The sequence below is a fragment of the Scyliorhinus canicula genome, chromosome 13 (assembly GCF_902713615.1).
Source record: "Scyliorhinus canicula chromosome 13, sScyCan1.1, whole genome shotgun sequence".
Classification (NCBI taxonomy): domain Eukaryota; kingdom Metazoa; phylum Chordata; class Chondrichthyes; order Carcharhiniformes; family Scyliorhinidae; genus Scyliorhinus; species Scyliorhinus canicula.
The window spans coordinates 83,365,211-83,385,969 of record NC_052158.1 but is presented as its reverse complement, the minus strand read 5'-3'; the positions used below and the strand labels follow the sequence as shown (position 1 = coordinate 83,385,969).

The window sequence follows — 20,759 nt, the reverse complement described above, 5'->3', positions numbered from 1 at the left end:
TCTCAAGCAAATGATATATGCCTGATGGTCAGTCTACCATTGGTACTCAATGTTCAGGCATACAGTAGTGTGATTGGGTCTTGTAATGGGCGGGTGGGCGGAGGAGACGGCGAAGTCCTCCATCCTGCACATTAGGCGACAGGAAAATGAGTACTTTGGACTGGTGGGAGAATCAGTGGAAGGAAGTTTTTTAAAAAAATCACAGTGGAAAATGCATCACAAGAATGGATGCAGCTTACAGGTGTTAATATAAGAAGCAGAATTTTGAATTTAAAGCAAAAGGCTATCATTAAAATTAAACATATTAAGCCTCCCCCGGCAGTCTGTAGCTGTGCATTCCTCAACATGAATCCCTCTGACATCCGCAACAAAAAAAATAGATATTTTAATGCTGCTTTCACCTGAAGAAGGAGCCGTGCTCCGAAAGCTCGTGTTTGAAACAAACCTGTTGGACTTTAACCTGGTGTTGTAAGACTTCTTACTGTGCTCACCCCAGTCCAACGCCGGCATCTCCACATTATAATCCTTCGGACAGTTAAACTCTGTAGTGTTTCCCATGCCAACAAATTGCTTTGATATTTCGTTTATCCACTATTGCATCCAAACAGGACGTTAGTCCATTGAAACAACACTGCAGGTACAGTGTGCCAATGCTGCAAACTGCAATAGGTATTTTCATATCAACAATGTGGGCAGCTCTGTTTGAACATCTATTTCCCACCATTCGCATCTTCCACTTTGGTCAGCGCACAGAGAGGTGTTTTAACATTTAGTAGTGCTTGATGTTGTCTGAAATAAATAGAGGATCGCGGCAAAGTGACATCCGCAACAAAAAAAATAGATATTTTAATGCTGCTGAAATTCTAAGGAAGCCACTAAGACGGGGGGGGGGGGGGGGGGGGAGCAAGTGGGCATTGGGCATCAGTACCTTCAATTGCTCATGGGCACCTCAGTAACTGAACACAAAAGGCGTTCCCCTCCCTTCCACACACACAACCCTGAAACTTCCGGAAAGCAGGAGGTAAACCGAAAGAGCAGACCAGAAGCAGGAAGCAGGAAGCGCACACAGCCGACGACGGTGCTGATTGTTTTTGTTTTTAATTTACGATCTGAGGAACGGCAGAGAGTTTAAATATATCACCTCTCGACCGAAAACAAAAATGGTGAAAATCTCTCTCCCCGCGGCTCTGGGGCAGAAGCCGGAAAAGGCAGAGAGCGAAGCGGATAAAACCGAGATCCTCATCCCCCAAGATGTAAGTCAGCTTTTGATCAGTGACTGGACAACAGCCTCACAGCTGGAAACATCCCTCAGCCGGCTCCGGCGGGCTGGTGTTTCGGCGGGCAGACGGCTCCGAGCCGTGTCCTTAATTAGCTGCAGACCGGGAGAGGGGCAGTGAAGTGGCCCGGGGGGGGGGGGGGGGTGGGGGGAAGAGGAGCAGTGGTGGCTCGGGGGGGGGGGGGGAGGGAGGAGCAGTGGTGGCTCCGGGGGGGGGGGGGGGAGGAGAGAGGGGCAGTGGTGGCTCCGGGGGGGGGGGGGGGGGAGGAGAGAGGGGCCGTGGTGGCTCCGGGGGGGGGGGGGAGAGAGGAGCAGTGGTGGCTCCGGGGGGGGGGGGGGGGAGGGAGGAGCAGTGGTGGCTCCGGGGGGGGGGGGGGAGGAGAGAGGGGCAAGTGGTGGCTCCGGAGGGGGGGGGGAGGAGGGGCAGTGGTGGCTCCGGGGGGGGGGGGGGGGAGGAGAGAAGGGCAGTGGTGGCTCCGGGGGGGGGGGGGGGAGAGGGGCAGTGTGGCTCCGGGGGGAGGGAGGAGCAGTGGTGGCTCCGGGGGGGGGGGGGGAGGAGAGAGGGGCAGTGGTGGCTCCGGAGGGGGGGGGGAGAGGGGCAGTGGTGGCTCCGGGGGGGGGTGGGGGGAGGAGAGGGGCAGTGGTGGCTCGGGGGGGGGGGGGGGAGGAGAGGGCAGTGGTGGCTCCGGGGGGGGAGGAGAGGGGCAGTGAAGTGGCCAGGGGGGGGGGGACTCAATCGCATGGGCAGTCAGTGCACCTCACCGAGTCCAGCCTCTGCATATTGACAGCAGGGTGAACTGGAGAGATTGAGCACTCTCTGGGTTAATGTGGGGTTGGGGGACCTATACAGCCTTTGGGGTTTGTATTTTTACAAATTCAACGGGTAGCATTTTACTTAACCCACAAAATGGTGAATTGCGATTTCCAGCCAAAATATCACGGTTAAAAGCAGTCCGCGAACTGGGTTATTCGAGGACATTTCTGCTGCATCTTTAATTTTCGAATCGCATTTTGGGTGTATTGGTTTTAGCAAGACATAAATTTTGAATACTTTATTTTTAATACTAATTATTTCCATCCCATTCACCCCCCCCCCCCCCCCCATCCCCCTTCGCTCCTGGAGTACTTAATGGGGTTATTATTTCACCTGGAATCCCTTGACATTACTTTGGGTAGGAGTGACAACAATGTTTATAGTTGGAGCTGTTCAAAACTATGTACGAAAAGAGCCGAAAGGCATGATGTTATAACCCACATAGAATGTTATAACCCACTCGTCTTACGGGGTACGGATGATTAGATAAGGGGATGGGGACCCTTAATACTCGGGTTTGTGCAAATAGAGGCGGCTATTAAGGCACCAACTAGCGAAGACCCAGCAGGGAACTACTGGAGATGTTTATATAATACTTATTGTAAAATAAAGTAAGATTTTGTTTCGACCTACTCGGTGTGGACCTTGCCCTTACAAAACTGGCAATGAGGATAAAAACTGGATAGCTATTGATGTGGCTGAGCCACCGCCCCATTCCTCTTGGATACAGATTGGAAATTTGCTTTCTTCATGCCTCTTTTATGACGTTTGGACATGTTTGATGCTGGACTGGAAGATTGGAATCAGTATGCACAGAGGTTATGTTACTTTTACAAGCCAACAATATCGCAGAGAGCGACTGCCAAGTAGTCACCTTGCTAGCTGCCTGGGGTGCGCATACGTTCAGAGCGATACGAGCCTTACATATCCAGTGGTCCCACACACTAAAACTTTCAATGAACTTGTGGCGTTAGTGGGGCTGCATTTTAACCTGATCACATCTGTTATATTGCAACAGTACTGGTTTAATACTGCCGAAAGGACACCGTGTGAGTCCCTCAGTTTTTGTTGAGATTAGTAAAATCGCAGAATTGTGTCAATATGATGCTGCACTATCTGAAATCCGTAGCATCCTGCGTGACTATTTGCAGCATTAACAATGCGGTTTCTCAGAAGAAACTGCTAGAGCCTTCACTGACCTTGCAATAGACCATCCAAAATCCACTGTCCTGGAAAAGTGTAGTAAGGGGTGCAGGAGATACTGGGAATGGAAGTGAACGCCCTAGGGCGGTGTTTTTCAAACTTTTCGCCCGGGACACATTTTTACCAATCGTCCATCCTTCAGGACCCACTCCGGCCGACCTTCACGACCCATGCCAGTTAACCTTCACAACCCATGCCAGCTGACCTTCGTGGCCCTCCATTTTCTCTTACCTTTAATGTGACAGCTTGGTCTTCACAATCTCACTTGTTTTGTTATTCAACGTTACATTGCTGATGATTCAAGATTTCACTGCATCATTGAAACAATCAAGGGGTATGTCCACAATCTTTCTATGCTTAGTCTTGAAATGCCTTAGAAGTTTGAAGGTTTTAATATTTCATTTACTAATACTTGCTTGCATATAACACACATGAACTTTGAATCCAGATTTGCAGTGACACAATTTATAACGCAAACCTCAATTAATCATCTTGATGCTGCTTTGCTGCTGTTTCCAGTTTCTTCTTCATGGGATGTTCACCAGAGGCCCTGGAGTCCACCCATCACTGCTGGCAACTGCAAAATGCATAATCTCTCTCCCGCCCAGAACAGAGGATGTCAGTGATTGGGGTGCATGACCTGATTTTTGCCGCCACTCCAGGCACGAAGTCTCCATTAATTTAAAACAATACTGTGTGTGCGTTAAAGGAATTCTGCTCCTGGGTCAGTGCTGACGCGAGGAGGAGACATTCTTTGTACAAGGTGACGTGGTGTTTGTTCGAAACTTTGCTGAAGGTGCCCAGTGGATTTCCGCCGTTATCCTTTTCCATGTTTCTTACCTTGTGCAAGTCCAGGGTTGTACTATGCGAAAGCACATTGACCATATTAGGCCCTGCGACCGCTTCTTCGGAAGATTCCTCATCCTCGAAAACCTCTTCTATAATCCATCTGCTGCCTGGTCAGCCGACAGTGGAACCCTGAGGGGTCAAGACGCCAAGGTGACTGAGGCTGCCTGCTCGGACTTGGAGATGGTGATGCAGGAGGTCTCCGATGGGAAGCCCTCGGATCCACAGTCTTGGGAATTGCAGCCGCAACATCGTTCATGTTAGAAGAGGCGTTCACTTTCGAGATACACGCCACCAAATCCAGCGCCTTGGGTGCACGATGCACAGTACTTTTGCAATAATGTTCATCTCTGCCTTTTTCAACATGTCACATCTTAAGTTAACAGCTAGTTTCAAACTTAAAATAAATACATTTTGTGATCATTCTGGTGTTGACTATCCTGTCAGACTATTTACCTTTCATCCCATTCTCACAAATGCAATATATAACATTTAAATTCAAAATCTAACCAAAACACAAAACTATTGCTCCTTTGTTTTGTTTTTAAACATGTTCAGTTGCTAATTTCAGGTTTAAAAAGCTAGACAATGGGAATTATTGATGTTAAAAAATAGTGATGAATTGCAGATTTGGTGATTGCCACTTATGAAAGAGATTTCCAATTTGACAATAGGAAGTAAAGTCACCATAGTCCCAGATGGCCATAGGCTCCCCTTTGAGAGGGAGAGCTGACTGGTAGTGATTTAATCTGCGGATCATCGCACCTCAGGTGAGGGGCAAGATTGTGCAGGCGGCGCCTTCATGAATAACATCAGCAGGTACGGGAATTGGACCCTTGCTGCTGGCCTCGCTCTGCAACACAAAACAACCGTCCAGCCAACTGATCATATCTTTCTTCATTTTATTGAAATCCAAGTATCACATCCTGCAAACCGGATGCACTAAGATTCAGATATCTGCATTTAATCTATTCTTGCTGCGCTGTTCAGATATTGTCTTGATTTTTCAAAGGAATTAATGAAACCCAAAGGGCAATCACTTCCAGTACTTCACACAAGTTACGATGAACCTTGATAAAACATTGGTTTGGCCCCGGCCAAATTATTGTGTCCAGCTTTGAGGCACTATACTTTAGGAAGGATGTGAATACTTTAGGGGGGACACCAAAAAGGGTTTTATGAGAATGGGACAGCAATTGGGTAAACTGGAGAAGTTGGGAGTGTTCGCTTTAGAGAAGGGAATGTTGAGAGGAGATTTAATTGAGGAGTTCAAAATCATAAAAAGTCCAGACAAAATAGATAGAGAGAAACCAATCCTATTGCGGAAGGATTGAGAATTGGAGAACACTGGTTTGGGATGATTGGTAAAAAGAATCAAAGGTGATATGTGTGTTATGGGTTATACAAACTTTAAAATATGAACGTTTCTGACACTCGTCACATGAGGAAAATCTTTTTACCCAGCGAATGGCTGGAAGTTGGGATTGGATGGCCTGAGAGTGTGGTGGAGACAGTCTCAGTCATGGTTTTAAAAAAAGGTATTGAATAAGCATCTGAAGATAAAAATAAAATGCAAACCACATGAAAAGTGCAGGGGAGTGGGACTAGCTAAACGGCTCTTTCAGTGAGCTGGCACAAGCCTGATTGGCCGAATTATACTTACGTGACAAGCTTGAACACTGTCTATAGACTGTATATATAGACTGGTCAGTACTTAAAAACTCTGCCACCAGTCTGAACGAATACACTACTACAGTAACTGACTTCATTAGTAAGTGTGTAGAAGACTGTGTGCCAAAGAAGCAAATCTGCGTGTTTCCCAACCAGAAACCCTGGATGAACAGGAATATCCACTGCTTGCTGAAGTCTAGGTCTGAGGCGTTTAAGTCAGGCAACCCTGACCTATACAAGAAAGCCAGATATGATATAAAGAAATCCATCAAAGATGCCAAAAGAAAATACCGGACCAAGCTCAATTCCAAGGCTAGCCACACGGACCTCTCCGTCTCTGGCAAGTTCTGCAAGACATAATGGGCTACAAGATGAAGGCATGTAAAGTCGCTGGCTCCAATGCACCCCTCCCTGATGAGCTCAATGCATTCTATGCACGCTTTGAGCAAGAGGTCAGCGAGAGCGAGCCCTTCACCCCAGAAGCCGCAGATGAACTTGTATCTGAGATCACCATTGCAGACGATTAGCAGCCTTCTCGAAGGTCAACCCTCGGAAAGCCACTGACCTGGATTGGGTACCCAGACAGGCCCTCAGGTCTTGCTCGGATCAGCTGGCGGGGGTAGTTGCAGACATCTTCAACCTCTCTTTACAACAATCTGAGATCCCTATCTGCTTCAAGAAGACACCCATCATCCCTGTACCAAAAAAGAGCCATGCAGTGTGCCTTAATGACTATCATCTAGTGGCTCTGACATTCATCATCATGAAGTGCTTCGAAAGGTTAGTCATGGCACGAATCAACTCCAGCCTCCCGAATTGCCTTGATCCACTACAGTTCGCCTACCGCTGCAACAGGTCCACAGCAGACGCCATCTCCGTGGCCCTGCACTCTACCCTGGAACACCTAGATACCAAAGACACCTATGTCAGACTCCTATTCATCAACTACAGCTCAGCCTTCAACACCATCATTCCTACGAAACTCATCTCCACACTCCATGGCCTTGGCCTCGGCTCCTCCCTCTGCGACTGGATCCTGAACTTTCTAACCAACAGGCCATAATCAGTACAGATAGGCAACAACACCTCCTCCACGATCATCCTCAACACGGTGCCCCACAAGGCTGTGTCCTAAGCCCTCTACTATATTTCTTATACACCTATGACTGTGGCCAAATTCACCTCCAACTCGATTTTCAAATTTGCTGATGACACCACCGTAGTGGGCCGGATTTCAAACAATGACGAGACAGAGTACAGGCATGAGATAGAGAATCTGGTGAACTTGTGCGATGACAGTAATCTCTCCCTCAATGTCAACAAGACGAAGGAGATTGTCATCGACTTCAGGAAGCGTAGTGGAGAACATGCCCCTGTCTACATCAATGGAAACAAAGTAGAAAGGGCCGAGAGTTTCAAGTTTTTAGGTGTACAGATCGCCAACAACTTGTCCTGGTCCCCTCATGCCAACACTATAGTTAATAAAGCCCACCAATGACTCTATTTTCTCAGAAGACTAAGGAAATTTGGCATGTCAGCTACGACTCTCACCAACTTCTACAGATGCACCATAGAAAGCATTCTTTCTGGTTGTATCACAGCTTGGTATGGAGCCTGCTCTGCCCAAGACCGCAGGAAACTACAAAAGGTTGTGGACGTAGCCCAGTCCATCACGCAGGCCAGCCTCCCATCCATTGACTCTGTCTACAATTCCCGCTGCCTTGGAAAGGCAGCCAGCATAATTAAGGACCTCACGTATCCCAGACATACGCTCTTCCACCTTCTTCCGTCAGGAAAAAGATACCAAGTTTGAAGTCACGTACCAACCGACTCAGCTTCTTCCCTGCTGCCAGTAGACTTTTGAGTGGACCTACCTCATATTAAGTTGATCTTTTCTCTATACCTTGCTATAACTGTAACATTATATTCTGCAGTCTCTCCTTCCTTCCCTATGTACGGTATGCATTGTTTGTACAGCATGCAAGGAACAATACTTTTCACTGTATACTAATACATGTGACAATAATAAATCAAATCAAAATATTGAAAATGTTTTTTTAATCCACTCAGTCGTGGAGTTGTCTTTATTGCTGTATAAGGCGATGTACTGATAAGTGACTAGAAGGAATTCATTCCTGTGGAGGAAAATCCAACCTCAATTTCGCTGTGATTCCAATGCATTCCAGTAGGCAAATCCCCATGCGAATTGATTTCTCTGAAAGTGAGTTCCATAGAATCCACAGTATCCCTACAATGCAGAAGGAGGCCATTCAGCCCATCGGGTTTGCACTGACCTCAAGTTGACTGTTGTAAATATTGCCCTTTTATGGTGATAATGTAGGAATTTATTGTACTGGTTGAATGCACATAATAAACTTAATTATTTTAATAATTCATAGGATATGGAGGTCGCTGGCTAGGCCAGCATCTGTTGCCCATCCCTAATTGCCCTTGAGAAGGTGGTGGTCTGATGCTGCCTTCTTGAACCGCTGCAGTCCCTGTGTTATTGGGGCACCCACAGTGCTGTTAGGACAGGACAATTTATAATATTAATAATCGCTTATTGTCACGAGTAGGCTTCAATGAAGTTACTGTGAAAAGCCCGTAGTCGCCATATTCCGGCGCCTGTTCTGGGAGGCCAGTACGGGAATTGAACCCTCACTGCTAGCATTGTTCTGCATTACAAGCCAGCTGTTTAGCCCACTGTGCTAAACCAGCCCCTAATTTGGCAATAGAAGAGTTGTTGGAAACATGATACCCAATTTATTACACAACAAAGTCCCACAAAAGGCAATGGACAGGTTATTTTAGCAAAATAAAAACAGAAACTGCTGGAAAATATTCAGAAGGTCAAGCAGCATCCGTGGAGACAAAATAGAGATAATGGGCAGAATTTACCGACTTTTCACGCCAGCAGGATATTATGGTCCCACCGGCGCACGGGTTTCCCAGTGACGAGGGGTGCAGTGAACGGGAAATCCATTGACAACGGTGGGACCAGAAATTTCCACTGGCGGGCCATCCCACCCAATATTTCAGGTTAATGACCTTCCATCAGAATCTTTTTAAATAAATAAATTTAGAGTACCCAATTCATTTTTTCCAATTATGGGGCAATTTAGCATGCCCAATCCACCTACCCTGCACATCTTTGGGTTGTGGGGGCGAAACCCAGGCAAACACGGGGAGAATATGCAAGCTCCACACGACAGTGACCCAGAGCTGGGATCGAACCTGGGACCGCGGCGCTGTGTGGCAGCTGTACTAACCACTGCGCCACCGTGCTGCCCTAGAATCATGTTTTAATGGCGTTATTGTTGAGGGACAAATATTGGCTGGGACACCCAAGAGAACTTATGGGCAGCATGGTAGCACAAGTGGATAGCACTGTGGCTTCACAGCGCCAGTGTCCAAGGTTCGATTCCCTGCTGGGTCACTGTCTGTGCGGAGTCTGCGCGTTCTCCTGGTGTCTGAGTGGGTTTCCTCTGGGTGCTCTGGTTTCCTCCCACAGTCCAAAGACGTGCAGGTTAGATGGACTGGCCATGATAAATTGCCCTTAGTGACCAAAACGGTTAGGTGGGATTATTGGGTTGCGGGGATAGTGTGGAAGTGAGGGCTTAAGTGGGTCGGTGCAGACTCAATGGGCCGAATGGCCTCCTTCTGCGCTGTATGTTCTATGTTCTAAACTTCCCTGTTCTTCATTGAATGGCATCATGGGATGTTTCATATTCACCTGAAAAATCACACGGGTCTTAGTTTAGCATCTCATCTGAAAGTAAGTTCTGTGCAACATTCCCTCAGTATTAAACTGAAGTGTCAGCCTAGATTTTGTACAAATCTTTTTGTGTCACCGTGTTGCCTCAATATAATACCTAGGTTGTGAACAGCCTGCTTCAGCCTCAAAAGTTGCCAGGGAGAGGGTAGTAGTCGGTGGCTAGCGAATAGAGTTTGTGTTGGGGACTAAAGAAAATGTCTTTGGGTTTCCATATATTTACTTGGGGGAGATTTCTGATAGATTAATAAGAATAGAATCTGGATGAAAGCAGTCTCACAAAGCTGGATGAATAAGGAGAAATGTTGGAGAAGGATGGAGTGTCAATTATGTCAACAGCTGACGAATGTTCGAGGAGGGCAAGGGTGGAATGATTATCATGGTCAGAGTCATGTCGGATTGACGAACGGTTTCAGAAACGATGACAGAAGGGTGGCATGATGGTACAGTGGTTAGCACTGCTGTCTCACAGTGCCAGGGACCTGCGTTCCATTCTGGCTTGGGTGACTGTCTGTGTGGAGTTTACAATTTCTCCCTTTGCATGGGTATCCTCCGGGTGCTCTGGTTTCCTCCCACAGTCTAAAGATGTGCAGGTTAGGTGGATTGACCATGCTAAATTTTGCCTTAGTGTCCAAAAGGTTAGGTGGAGTTACTGGGTTAGGGTGGGGGCATGGGTCTGGGTGGGGTGCTCTTTCCAAGAGTCGATGAGACTCGATGGGCTGAATCGCCTCCTTCTGCACTATGGGGGTTCTATGAACACACCATATTTTGTACCAACCAGTACAGATGCATATAAAATGTGCAACCACCATGTGCCAAATGCCACTGCAGCGTTAAACCTATGTAAAAACTTACAGTACCATCTGTGGGGGAAAGAATAGTGAAACAAATGGGTGATGGTATCCTTGTGTTGGGAGGGGAAAATTGTCCAGGATGCCTGCTACTAATCATCAACCACTGGCTGCTATCGAAAGTACATATCTGTAAATGTCAAGCAAGAACAAGGTCAGGCCCAGCTGTGAAGTCCTCTGTAAGTGGATAATGTGCTAGAACTCAGTCAAAAGATGTATGTTTGAAAAATAGCCACGTGGTTGGGGTACCAAAGTGTGACCACCACCCTCGGAAATGTACCCAGTGAGTAAAACAAAAGCTTTGGACCGACAAAGGAAAATGCTTCAATATTCAAAGATGGTTGGGTTCATAGCTTGTTTGTGATCACATGATGCTGGCTAAAAGGGAGTGTACATAATTAACATGGACAAACAAGATTTAAAGGCCCGTGTTGGTGTCAGTGTGTTTTCCAAGCATACTTTATGAATCTTAACGGCAGGGGATAATCTGTCATTCTTGCCAACTACAGATGGGTAAAGTGAAATGATCATCAAGAAGTAAGAGTAAAGCTTTGAGTCTGACAAAGTTCAGTTTTGAGTGTGGGGGAATGATTTTATATGAAAAGATCATACAGATTAAGAAAGTTTGATAGCGTAGGATTGATGGTTTAAGATTACTTGGAGGAATCCTTTTTCTGTGCTAAATGGCCTTTCCTTCTTTCATGCTCATTTCCATTATTTTATTATAGTTTCAGGTGATCAGTGCGATACTGTAGACAGGTCTGTTCTGCTTTTTACAGTAAGCTTTCATAATAGAAGATTCCAAATATATATTTAAGTCTGAAGGTAACAAGCCTCGATTGAATGACCAATCCCTAATAGGAGCTTTCTCTTTTCATTCATCTACAGGATGTGGGCATTGCTGGCTAGACTAGCATTTATTGCCTATTCCTAGTTGCCCTTCAGATGGTGGTGGTGAGTTACCTTGTTGAATCTCTGCAGTCCCAAGGTGCAGGTACACCCACTGTGCTGTTAGGGATGGAGTTCCAGGATTTTAATCCAGCGGCAATAAAGGAACGGTGATACATTTCCAAGTCAGGATGGTGAGTGACTTGTAGAGTGGTGGCATTCCCAGGTATCTGCTGCTCTTGTCCTAGATGATAGTGGGCATGGGTTTGGAAGGTACTGCCGAAGGAACTTTGAGTTCCTACAGTGAATGCTGTTGTGCATTATGGCTGCCACTGTTTGTGGTGGAGGGATTGAATATTTGTGGAAGGGGTAGCAGTCAAGTGGGTTACTTTGTCGAGTATCTGTATTCTGTTGGAGTTGCACTCATCCAGGAAAGTGGTGAGTTTTCCATTACACTCCTGACTTGTGCATTGTAGATGATGGACAGGCTATGAGGGGGTCAGTTCATTGCAGCGTTCCTAGTCTTTGACCTGCTCTGATAGTCACAGTATTTGCATAGCTAGTCCAGTTCAGTTTCTGATCAATGGTACCCCCTCCCCAGGATATTGATTGTGGGGGATTCAGCTATGGTAATGCCACTGAATGCCAAGGGGCGGTGGTTAGATCCTCTCTTGTTGGAGATGCTCATTGCCTGACACGTGAGTGGTGTGAATGTAACTTTCCCCTTGTCAGCCCAGCCTGGATATTGTCCAGGTCTTGTTGCATTTGGACATGGACTGCTTCAGTGCCTGAGGAGTCGTGAATGGTGCTGAACATTGTGCATTCATCTGCAAACATCCCCACTTCTGACCCTTTGATGGAAGGGAGGCCATTAATGAAGCAGCTGAAGATGGTTGGGCCTAGGACACTACCCGGAGGAACTCCCACAGTGATGTCCTGGAGCTGAAATGATTGACCTCCAACTATCGTCCCTTTGTGCTACGTATGATTCATGATGCCTACTGGAGATCTGGTTCGTGGGCGGCACAGTAACACAGTGGTTAGCTCTGCTGCTTCACAGCCCCAGGTTCGATTCCCAGCTTGGGTCACTGTATGTGTGGAGTCTGCCCCTTCTCCCTGTGTCTACGTTGGTTTCCTCCGGGTACTCCAATTTCCTTCCACAAGTCCCGAAAGACGTGCCGTTGGGTGGATTGGACATTCTGAATTCTCCCTCCGTGTACCCGAACAGGCGCCGGAACAGGCGACTAGGGGCTTTTCACAGTAACTTCATTACAGTGTTAATGTAAGCCTACTTGTGACAATAAAATATTCTTTGTTATTAGGCAGCTTTGTAGAAGAAACAGGAGTTTTTATCTGACGTACAATCAGCCTCAATAATTCTCTACCATTTATCCTCAGTTAATACATCAGTGCTGCAGATTCATGTCAGTTTGCACACAAGTAGGTTTCTAATTTACCTGTTTTAATTACTGTCCTTGTTATTAAGGTGCACACTTTATCACAAAAAAATGTTCTGTTTCACCTAAAGGTCAGACTGAATTACTAACAGCCATGACTAAGAAGCGGGTGTATCCAATACAGTATTCCTGTGCAACCACCACATAATAACTGTATTTATCATTCTTTTGCCTTTACTGTAAAACAGATGCATTGTAGCCTTTGATTCTTCATCTAGATAATGCCTCTACTTTCATGTACTTTTCTGATGTCCATTTGTTAAGTACAGACCTTATCTGTTTCCTACATCTTCTAAAGGTGAAGTGCAGTGTGGTTAAAAGTGTTGTATAACAAACCACTTTCTGGAAGGTTTCTCTCTGCAGAACTGTATTAAGAGATTTCAGTGCGCCCACACTGTTTAATAATGTGTATAAACCTACAACGTACATCATTAACAACAACTTGCATTTCTATGGCATCTTTAACGTAGCACAATGTAATGGGGGAAAGCAGCATTGTGGTATTGTTACTGGACTAATAATCCAGAACCTGGAGTAATACTCCGGAGACAATCCAACCCTGGAGGATTTTAAATTTAATTAGTTAACCTGGATTGAAAAACTATGAAACCACTGAATTGTTGCAAGAACCCATCTGGTTGACGGCACCTCGGGGGAGGAAATCTGGCATCCTTACTTGATCGGGCCCATCTGCGACTCCACAACCAAGTCAATGTATTTGGCTCTTAACCGCCCTCTAAAATGGCCGAACAAACCATTCCGCTGTAGGCAGCAGCCCACCAAGGCCTGCACAAGGCCGTTTAGGGTGGTCAAAAAATATTGGCCTCGCCGCAATGCTCACATTTCCAAGGACAAATTAGAAAGAAAAAAAAATCCCCAAATACTTCAAAGGAATGTGACCAGACAAGATTTCACACACAGCCACTTAAGGACAGAAGACCAAATGCTTACAGAGGGGTTTTTAACGAAGTATCGTAAGGAAGGTAGAAAAGGCAAAGAAAATGAAGGATGGAACAGACCAGACCTCATAGGAAATAAACAGGATAAGAATGGGGAATTATAGACAGAAAATGTGGCAAATATGCATTAGGTCAGCCAGCAGCTAGTTTGCAGTTCAGGTGAGGGGTACTGTTAAAAGTTTCGGTTTTCATCTCGAACATAGGGGCTGCTAATTACTTCTGAGTGATCTGAGCATCTTATATTTAAGAGTGTCCATATTACCCATGTCCAACTATCAAATAGCATAGGCCATGGGTGGCATAACAACAGTATCCACCGAGGATCCAGATTTCACATATGCCCCCATCCGTACAAAGCAATCGTTTGCAAGTTTCTGGAGCAAACAAGATGAGGCCAGAGTGGGATTGTTAAACTGTTTATTTCACAGCAAGAAGACATGCTAATCTGTGGTTAAAATTAGCTTCATTGAATTCAAACAGTTCAACTTGTCTTCATGTACAAAATAATGAATAGCTTCGCATTGCTTACAACAGTGGATCATATTGCTTCACTTAAACAAATTAACTTTTAATTACTCTCCTGCGTTATAATCTTCTGAGTCAAGCAAATGGAGCTTACTGCTTAAGATGTTGACTGAGTCTGACCTTTTTTAATATGTTGAATTAAAATCTATAAATATTAAACAGACAGTTAGTTGCGCAGCCAAATAGGACTGTAAAATTTAGCTCTTGTAGCGCTTGTAGTTTCAGTGCTGTGGGTGCCACTTTGGTACCATAATAGCATTGTGCTGTGCGAGCACACCTCTGACAATATTTTGGTGTTGCTTATTGGAGCAGAAGTATGCAGAGTAGGACGTTTATGACACTTGCCAGCGTTAAATCAGCGCTGATTTAACTGCAGCGCTACCATTTCTGACCTCACTGCCCTCCCTTAGCATACAAAGCTGGACCTTGCACTCAGCAGTAGGAATCAGTGTTCCCCGCCCTCTCCCTCCACCCAACCCACACACACGCTTGATCCTCCGAGCACTATTTACAGGGATCAACTGGCACTCTCAGATTAGCTGCTGATTTATTTGTTCTGGCCCTGTCAGTGTTTGTAGTCGTGCTACCAGTTTTCCAGTGCTGTTCAGAGTCGGTGAAGTCGCACATGGTTCTGGCTTCTGGGGATTCTAATCTAACTACTTATTTCCAGTTGTGGGTCCTGTAGGCACCACCCCCTTGACCTGTAACATGACAGAGAGATGGACAGAAACAGCACAGCAGAGGACAAGCTGCATGCAGAAGGAGGAAGATGGGGGTTGGGGCATTAAGGTGCCTCAGTCTTCAAAGAGAGCATTACTCTTACCTTAATTTGAGCCAAAAGTAGTGTGCAAGTGTCTCCATTTTATAAAGAGGATGCTCACTGAAATCGATCTGTAACCTCAGAGCAATGAAAGACTGGTATTCCCAGTGGCTTAGAAGGTGACCTGAGCAATGAATTTATTTGCTTTCAAATTGAAGCAGGAGACATCTGTAACATCTGCCGGTTTGTCATCCACTGATGCATAAGGGAGATGACTGGTCTTCTTTATGTTAGAAGAGGGGAGTTTGTTATTTACTCTATGACCCTAAGCAGGTGGAGCCAGCAGAGCCTCCCCATGGTATAGGGTGCATCGAATGCACTGCTTCTAAATGCAGTAGGGGGTGGGTGGGTGGCATAGTGGCGCAGTGGTTAGCACTCTGTCTCACGGCGCCGAGGACCCATGGTCAATCCCGACCCTAGGTCGCTGACAGTGTGGAACTTGCACATTCTCCCTGTGTCTGCGTGGGTTTCACCCCCACAAGCCATGGGGCAGCACGGTAGCACAAGTTGTTAGCACTGTGGCTTCACAGTGCCAGTGTCCCAGGTTTGATCCCCTGCTGGGCCACTGTCTGTGCGGAGTCTGTACGTTCTCCCTGTGACTGCGTGGGTTTCCTCCGGGTGCTCCGGTTTCCTCCCACAGTCCAAAGACGTGCAGGTTAGGTGGATTCAACATGATAAATAGCCCTTTGTGACCAAAAAGGTTAGGAGGGGTTATTGGGTTATGGGGATAGGGTGGAAGTGAGGGCGTAAGTGTGTCGGTGCAGACTCGATGGGTCGAATGGCCTCCTTCTGCACTGGATATTCTATGTTCTATGTAGCCCAATGATTTGAAGGGTAGGTGGACTGGCCACGCTAAATTGCCCCTTAATTGGAAAAAAAAGTTGGACACTTTCAATTTATTTAAATAAATAAATAAATGTGCCCCAACCATAAAGGGTTCCTCGCCATGAATATGCAGTTGGTGTGCCACCAGGCTCAGCATATAATGCAGGTGAATACCTGGCATAATGGTTGCCATACCATGCCTTTATTTTGCGTTAGTCCTCTGTACCACCAGTATTTGTACCATCATGTCAAATCAGGGAATTGCTAATGGCTCACAACAGCTATCCACTGACTGAGAGGCATGTGGATCCAGTACACAACCCAACCACACGTGGGTAGTGTGCATCTAACGAGAGCCAAGCTGCCACACAAAATATCGTAGAGCAGACTTTTGTGGTGCTGAGGCATTGCTTCTTCGACGTGAACTGCTTTGGATGAGTCCTGAAATTCTGACTGGTGGGTATGTCACAATTCATCATGGTCTGCTGACTCACACACGTCCTCACCGCTAAGAAGACACATTGCAACCGGACATATGACTAGGTCACTGAAAAGGAGGAGCAGATGACCAGAAGAGACAAACAATACATTCATTCCACGTTGAAAAGGATGGTCTCCATGCTCTATGCAAAGCCCTGTGCCAAGTTGGCGTATCAGTACTCCATGCTCCTTGAGAATAGCAACAAGCTTTCTGGCCGAATTCTTAATACACCAAGCATCTCAATGTGCATGCATATCAGCATTTTACTGTACACTGCCTCATCAAATTCCTCGACCGTGTCCTCTGGAGTTCAACATGTGCAATCTCGCCCTTCTATGAACTGCCTTCTGCAGGGCCCTTGCTCCTGCCCAGGTTTCAGGCTACTTGGGCGCGGCGACTCGTTACGTGCAGATCCAACCTCTACCCGACCCTCTGCAGTACGCACAGTGTCAGTACCTGAGCTGTTGACCACGAGTGAGACATCAAATGACAATATATCTTCATTTTCAGTCTCTGTTTTTACTGTTGGACTTCACACTCCCACAACAGTACCTGGCCATGCGGTGGCACTTGGGTACCTGAAAAGATACCCAAGATCTTTGCCAATATCCTGCATTTTCATTTCTCACTTGCACCTGTCCTTGTAGCAGAGGTATGGACACTCAGGAGTTCATGACCGATTGGCTAATTCACCATTCAAAGGCCTTTGGGTATTCAGCCATCATCCAATGAGTCAGCGGAGCTGTCATTGGCTTAGTATTGAGTCTGTCAGTTGGTGACCTTGTCCTGCCATGAGATGCAAAGGATATGTCTGAGATGGCGAAGGTGGAAACTGTTCAGTCTTTGCTCCAGCCTGGCATATGTTGATCAGGCCCCACAAGGTAGGAGTTTGCTGAGGACGCAGGCTTGTAGACTGGCAGTTTGGTGTTCTCAGTCAGGCTGCTGTTCCACATTAGCCTCTGTACATGAACAGGCCTCTGTATCATGATCTCCTGGGTGTCAATTCTTCCACTGCAAAGATACCTGCAAGCAAGATATAAAGATGGCAGACATTGAATCTGACAACTGGGAGGTAGTCGCTGAAATGTGCGACCTCAGGTGGCTGTTTGGAAAGGCATTGGAAGAGACGAGCAGAAATGAGAAGCTCAGCTAGCCAAGAGGAAAACCCAGGGAAAATGGATTCTGCATCTTCACCAGTGAGTGTGAGTGGGAATCACAGTGACTGAGAGGTGGGGGTGGAGAGCAATGAAAGAGAGTATCAAAGCAAGGATGTGGACTGTTTCCATTGGGGCGATGCCGCTTCCTGACCTTGAGTATCTCAATCAGTCACAGAGTACCCGTTGACAGGGATTGCTGGGTGGCCTCCGAAGATGGTGGACATCTGCCTGCCACTGGTTGAATACTAGTGATGGCAGGGTTAGGCCCTTAAGGAGCTCCCCTACCTTTCCCACTTTGGGCTTGACCTGGCAGGCAAGAGTCAGGATGATAGCAGGGTTCCCAGTCTGCACCCTCCAACTTGATCAAATGACACCCTAACCTCCGAACTCACCTTGATATGGTGATTCTGTCTACTGACCTGCCCACTTGTGTGGATTTATTCAATATCTTCCTGCACTGCAGGTGGGATCAGTATTTGGCAAATCTGCATATTAGAGTGAGCACTCAAATATATGCTTGTCTGATCTACCCGAGGCTTTGCCGGGAATGACCCCTCGGTTCACGCCCAGAATGAATTCCCCAGGGCCCCCAAAAAAATGACTGTGTGGTTAGATAGCGGTGGGAAACTCGCCAGGGAGAAACTTCCAGCAAAACCCGCCCAAAATGACACTTAGAAACATTTCCATTAAATCGCGCTAATTGTTTCCAGCCCTGCTTAAAACATGGTTTCCGAGCTACTGATTCCAGCCCTCTTCTGAGATTGTCAGTCTGTTTGCAACCTTGGTGTCACAATTGAGTCTGAGATGGGCTTCCAATCTTATGTTCACACCGTTACTACGACCACCTACTTCCACCTCTGTAACATCGCCCAACCTCCTCCCGTCTCAGTTCATCTGTGGCTGAAATCCACATCTATTACCTCTAAACTTGACAATTCCAACACATGCCTCGAACTATGGTCTCTTGAGCATCCCTGATTTTCAACTGCTACACTGTTGATAGCTTCAGTTGGGTAGGCTCAAGCTCTGGAATGCCCTCCCTACACCTCTCTGCTTCTCTTTCTTCCTTTGTGGAACTCCCTAAAGCCTACTTCCTTTACCAACTTTGGTCAGCTGACCTAATATTTCTTTGTGGTGTGGTGGCAAGTTTTATAATGCTCTCAGGAAGCATCCTGGGGTGTCTTATTATGTCAAAGATGCTACTTAAATTGTAGGAATCCAGGAGACACAAAGAAGAAGGCCAAACAGGTTTATTTTAACTCAAAAGATAAAGCTTCTAACGCAGCGTACAACACAAATGTCCCAGCCTGGAGTATTGAAACTCTGGTCCAGGTCTGGGAGCAGCATTTAAAGGGCTCGATAACAAGTCCCAGTTACCATCGGAACCCGTACTCCACCAGCCCCACGGGGAGACCGTAGTCCTCGTAAGGGTTATTACAGAAATATAAGAATATAAGCTACTACTGTGAATGCGCATAGAAGGGTTATCTGCAGTAGTTCCAGATGATGTTCAGTACACTTTATCTTTTACCTTGTAGCACTCGGCACTAAATGTGTCTTAGAATAATGTAGACTTTTCAGCATTTTGACATTGTAAAATTATGGCCTTCCAGCTGATTATTAAACTAAGAGCCCTTGGAAGGTTTTATGTGCTTGTCATTGACAGTGATGGAGGTTTGCACGGAGTAACAGGCATTAGAGCACTGAAAAATTGCAATGGGAAAGTGTTAAATTTTATTGGATAATTCAAACGTTCCATCAGATTTAGCAAGTACATTATTTTATATCTAGTGTTACAGAGCTGCTATTCTTCTCCATGTATTGGTGTTGCCTTTTCAGTTCAGTTCTGTTGATTGTAGCCATTGTAAGTGCATAATGTGTACTACAGTTTGGATCCACGTTAAGCTTAGATGACTTTTCTAACCAGAAACTACTTGGGGTCTTCTAGCTTAGATTTCATGGAAAGTTACAGCAGTTGAGAGCGTTGAGCCTTCAGCTTCAAACATCAAAGTTTGATGGTTACATTTTAACTACATGATCTATACTGCCACAGAATCTCACTCTGGTTTTCAAGCAACAAACCATCACTTTCAGACTCATTTTGTATCCGATGAAATTATTTTGCGAAACATGGAGCAGGAACATCAGTAACAATTGTATAATATAGATATGCATGTACAATGGGCATCATTCTCCCTGGAACATTGAGTGGACATAACATCATCTCTTCAGCATCTTAAAGACACATATTGGTCAGGGAGAAACTGTTCCCATTGGCAGAATGATGGAGAACCTGGGTGGGGGGGGGCAATCCATCTACCCTGCACATCTTTGGGTTGTGGGGGTGAAACCCACGCAAACACGGGGAGAATGAGCAAACTTCACACGGACAGTGACAAGAGCCGGGATCGAACCTGGGACCTCGGCGCAATGAGGCAGCAATGCTAGCCACTGCGCTGCCCTAATTAACTTTAATCTTATTGAGAGGCCAAACACTTTATTGGAATCCTGTTCAGACGTTGGGTGCGCAAGAATCCTTTAGTCATATCTGTACACAAGTTATAATATAGCTCTTGTATTGTTCAGGATGTTCAGGCCATTTAGCCCATCAAGTCTCCACCGACCTTTGGAAAGAGCACACTACCCAGGCCCCTACCCTATTCCCACCTAACCTTTTGGACACTAAGGGCCAATTTAGCATGGCCAATCCACCTCACCTGAACATCTTTGGACATTGAGTGGAAACCAACGCACCCGGACGGAACCTATGTCGACATGGGGAGAACATGCAAACTCCGCACAGACAATCACCCGAGGCTGGAATTGAACCCGGATCCAACTCACCTGGAATTGAATCCGGGTGAGCCAGCAGTGCTAACCACAGTGCCACCGTGCCACCCTAATAAAGCTTGGAAATGTCTCAGTTATCATTAAACATGTTCCCACCAGTAATGGTTCTCAGCTACTGTTTTCGCCCATTTTGGGGAAGAAAAAGCTTGTATTTGAAAACATACATACTCAATAAACAAAGCACCAGGGATGAGTAATCCTCCTTGTTTTGCTGGTGCCTTGCTGTTTTCCCAATAATTTCTTTCCTGCACCTGAAGCTTCATCAAATGCTGCTCTTCCTCTCCATCCCACTGCCTTGCCCCTCATGTATGAAAAAAAATCCATATTTTATTCGCTTTAAAGATTAACTTGCTCTGGTTAAAAT

At 46.1% G+C, this 20,759-nt stretch overlaps 1 protein-coding gene across 1 annotated transcript in view; it reads left to right on the top strand.

The window, feature by feature from the left end:
* The first annotated feature begins 999 nt into the window (after window positions 1-999).
* Window positions 1,000-20,759, top strand: part of LOC119975924 (integral membrane protein 2C-like) — an 84,937-nt gene continuing 65,177 nt past the window's right edge. Inside the window, exon 1 of the mRNA XM_038815873.1 lies at window positions 1,000-1,253. Coding sequence (XP_038671801.1) covers window positions 1,161-1,253 — 93 coding nt within the window. The 5' untranslated portion in view covers window positions 1,000-1,160. The remainder of the gene's footprint in view (window positions 1,254-20,759) is intronic.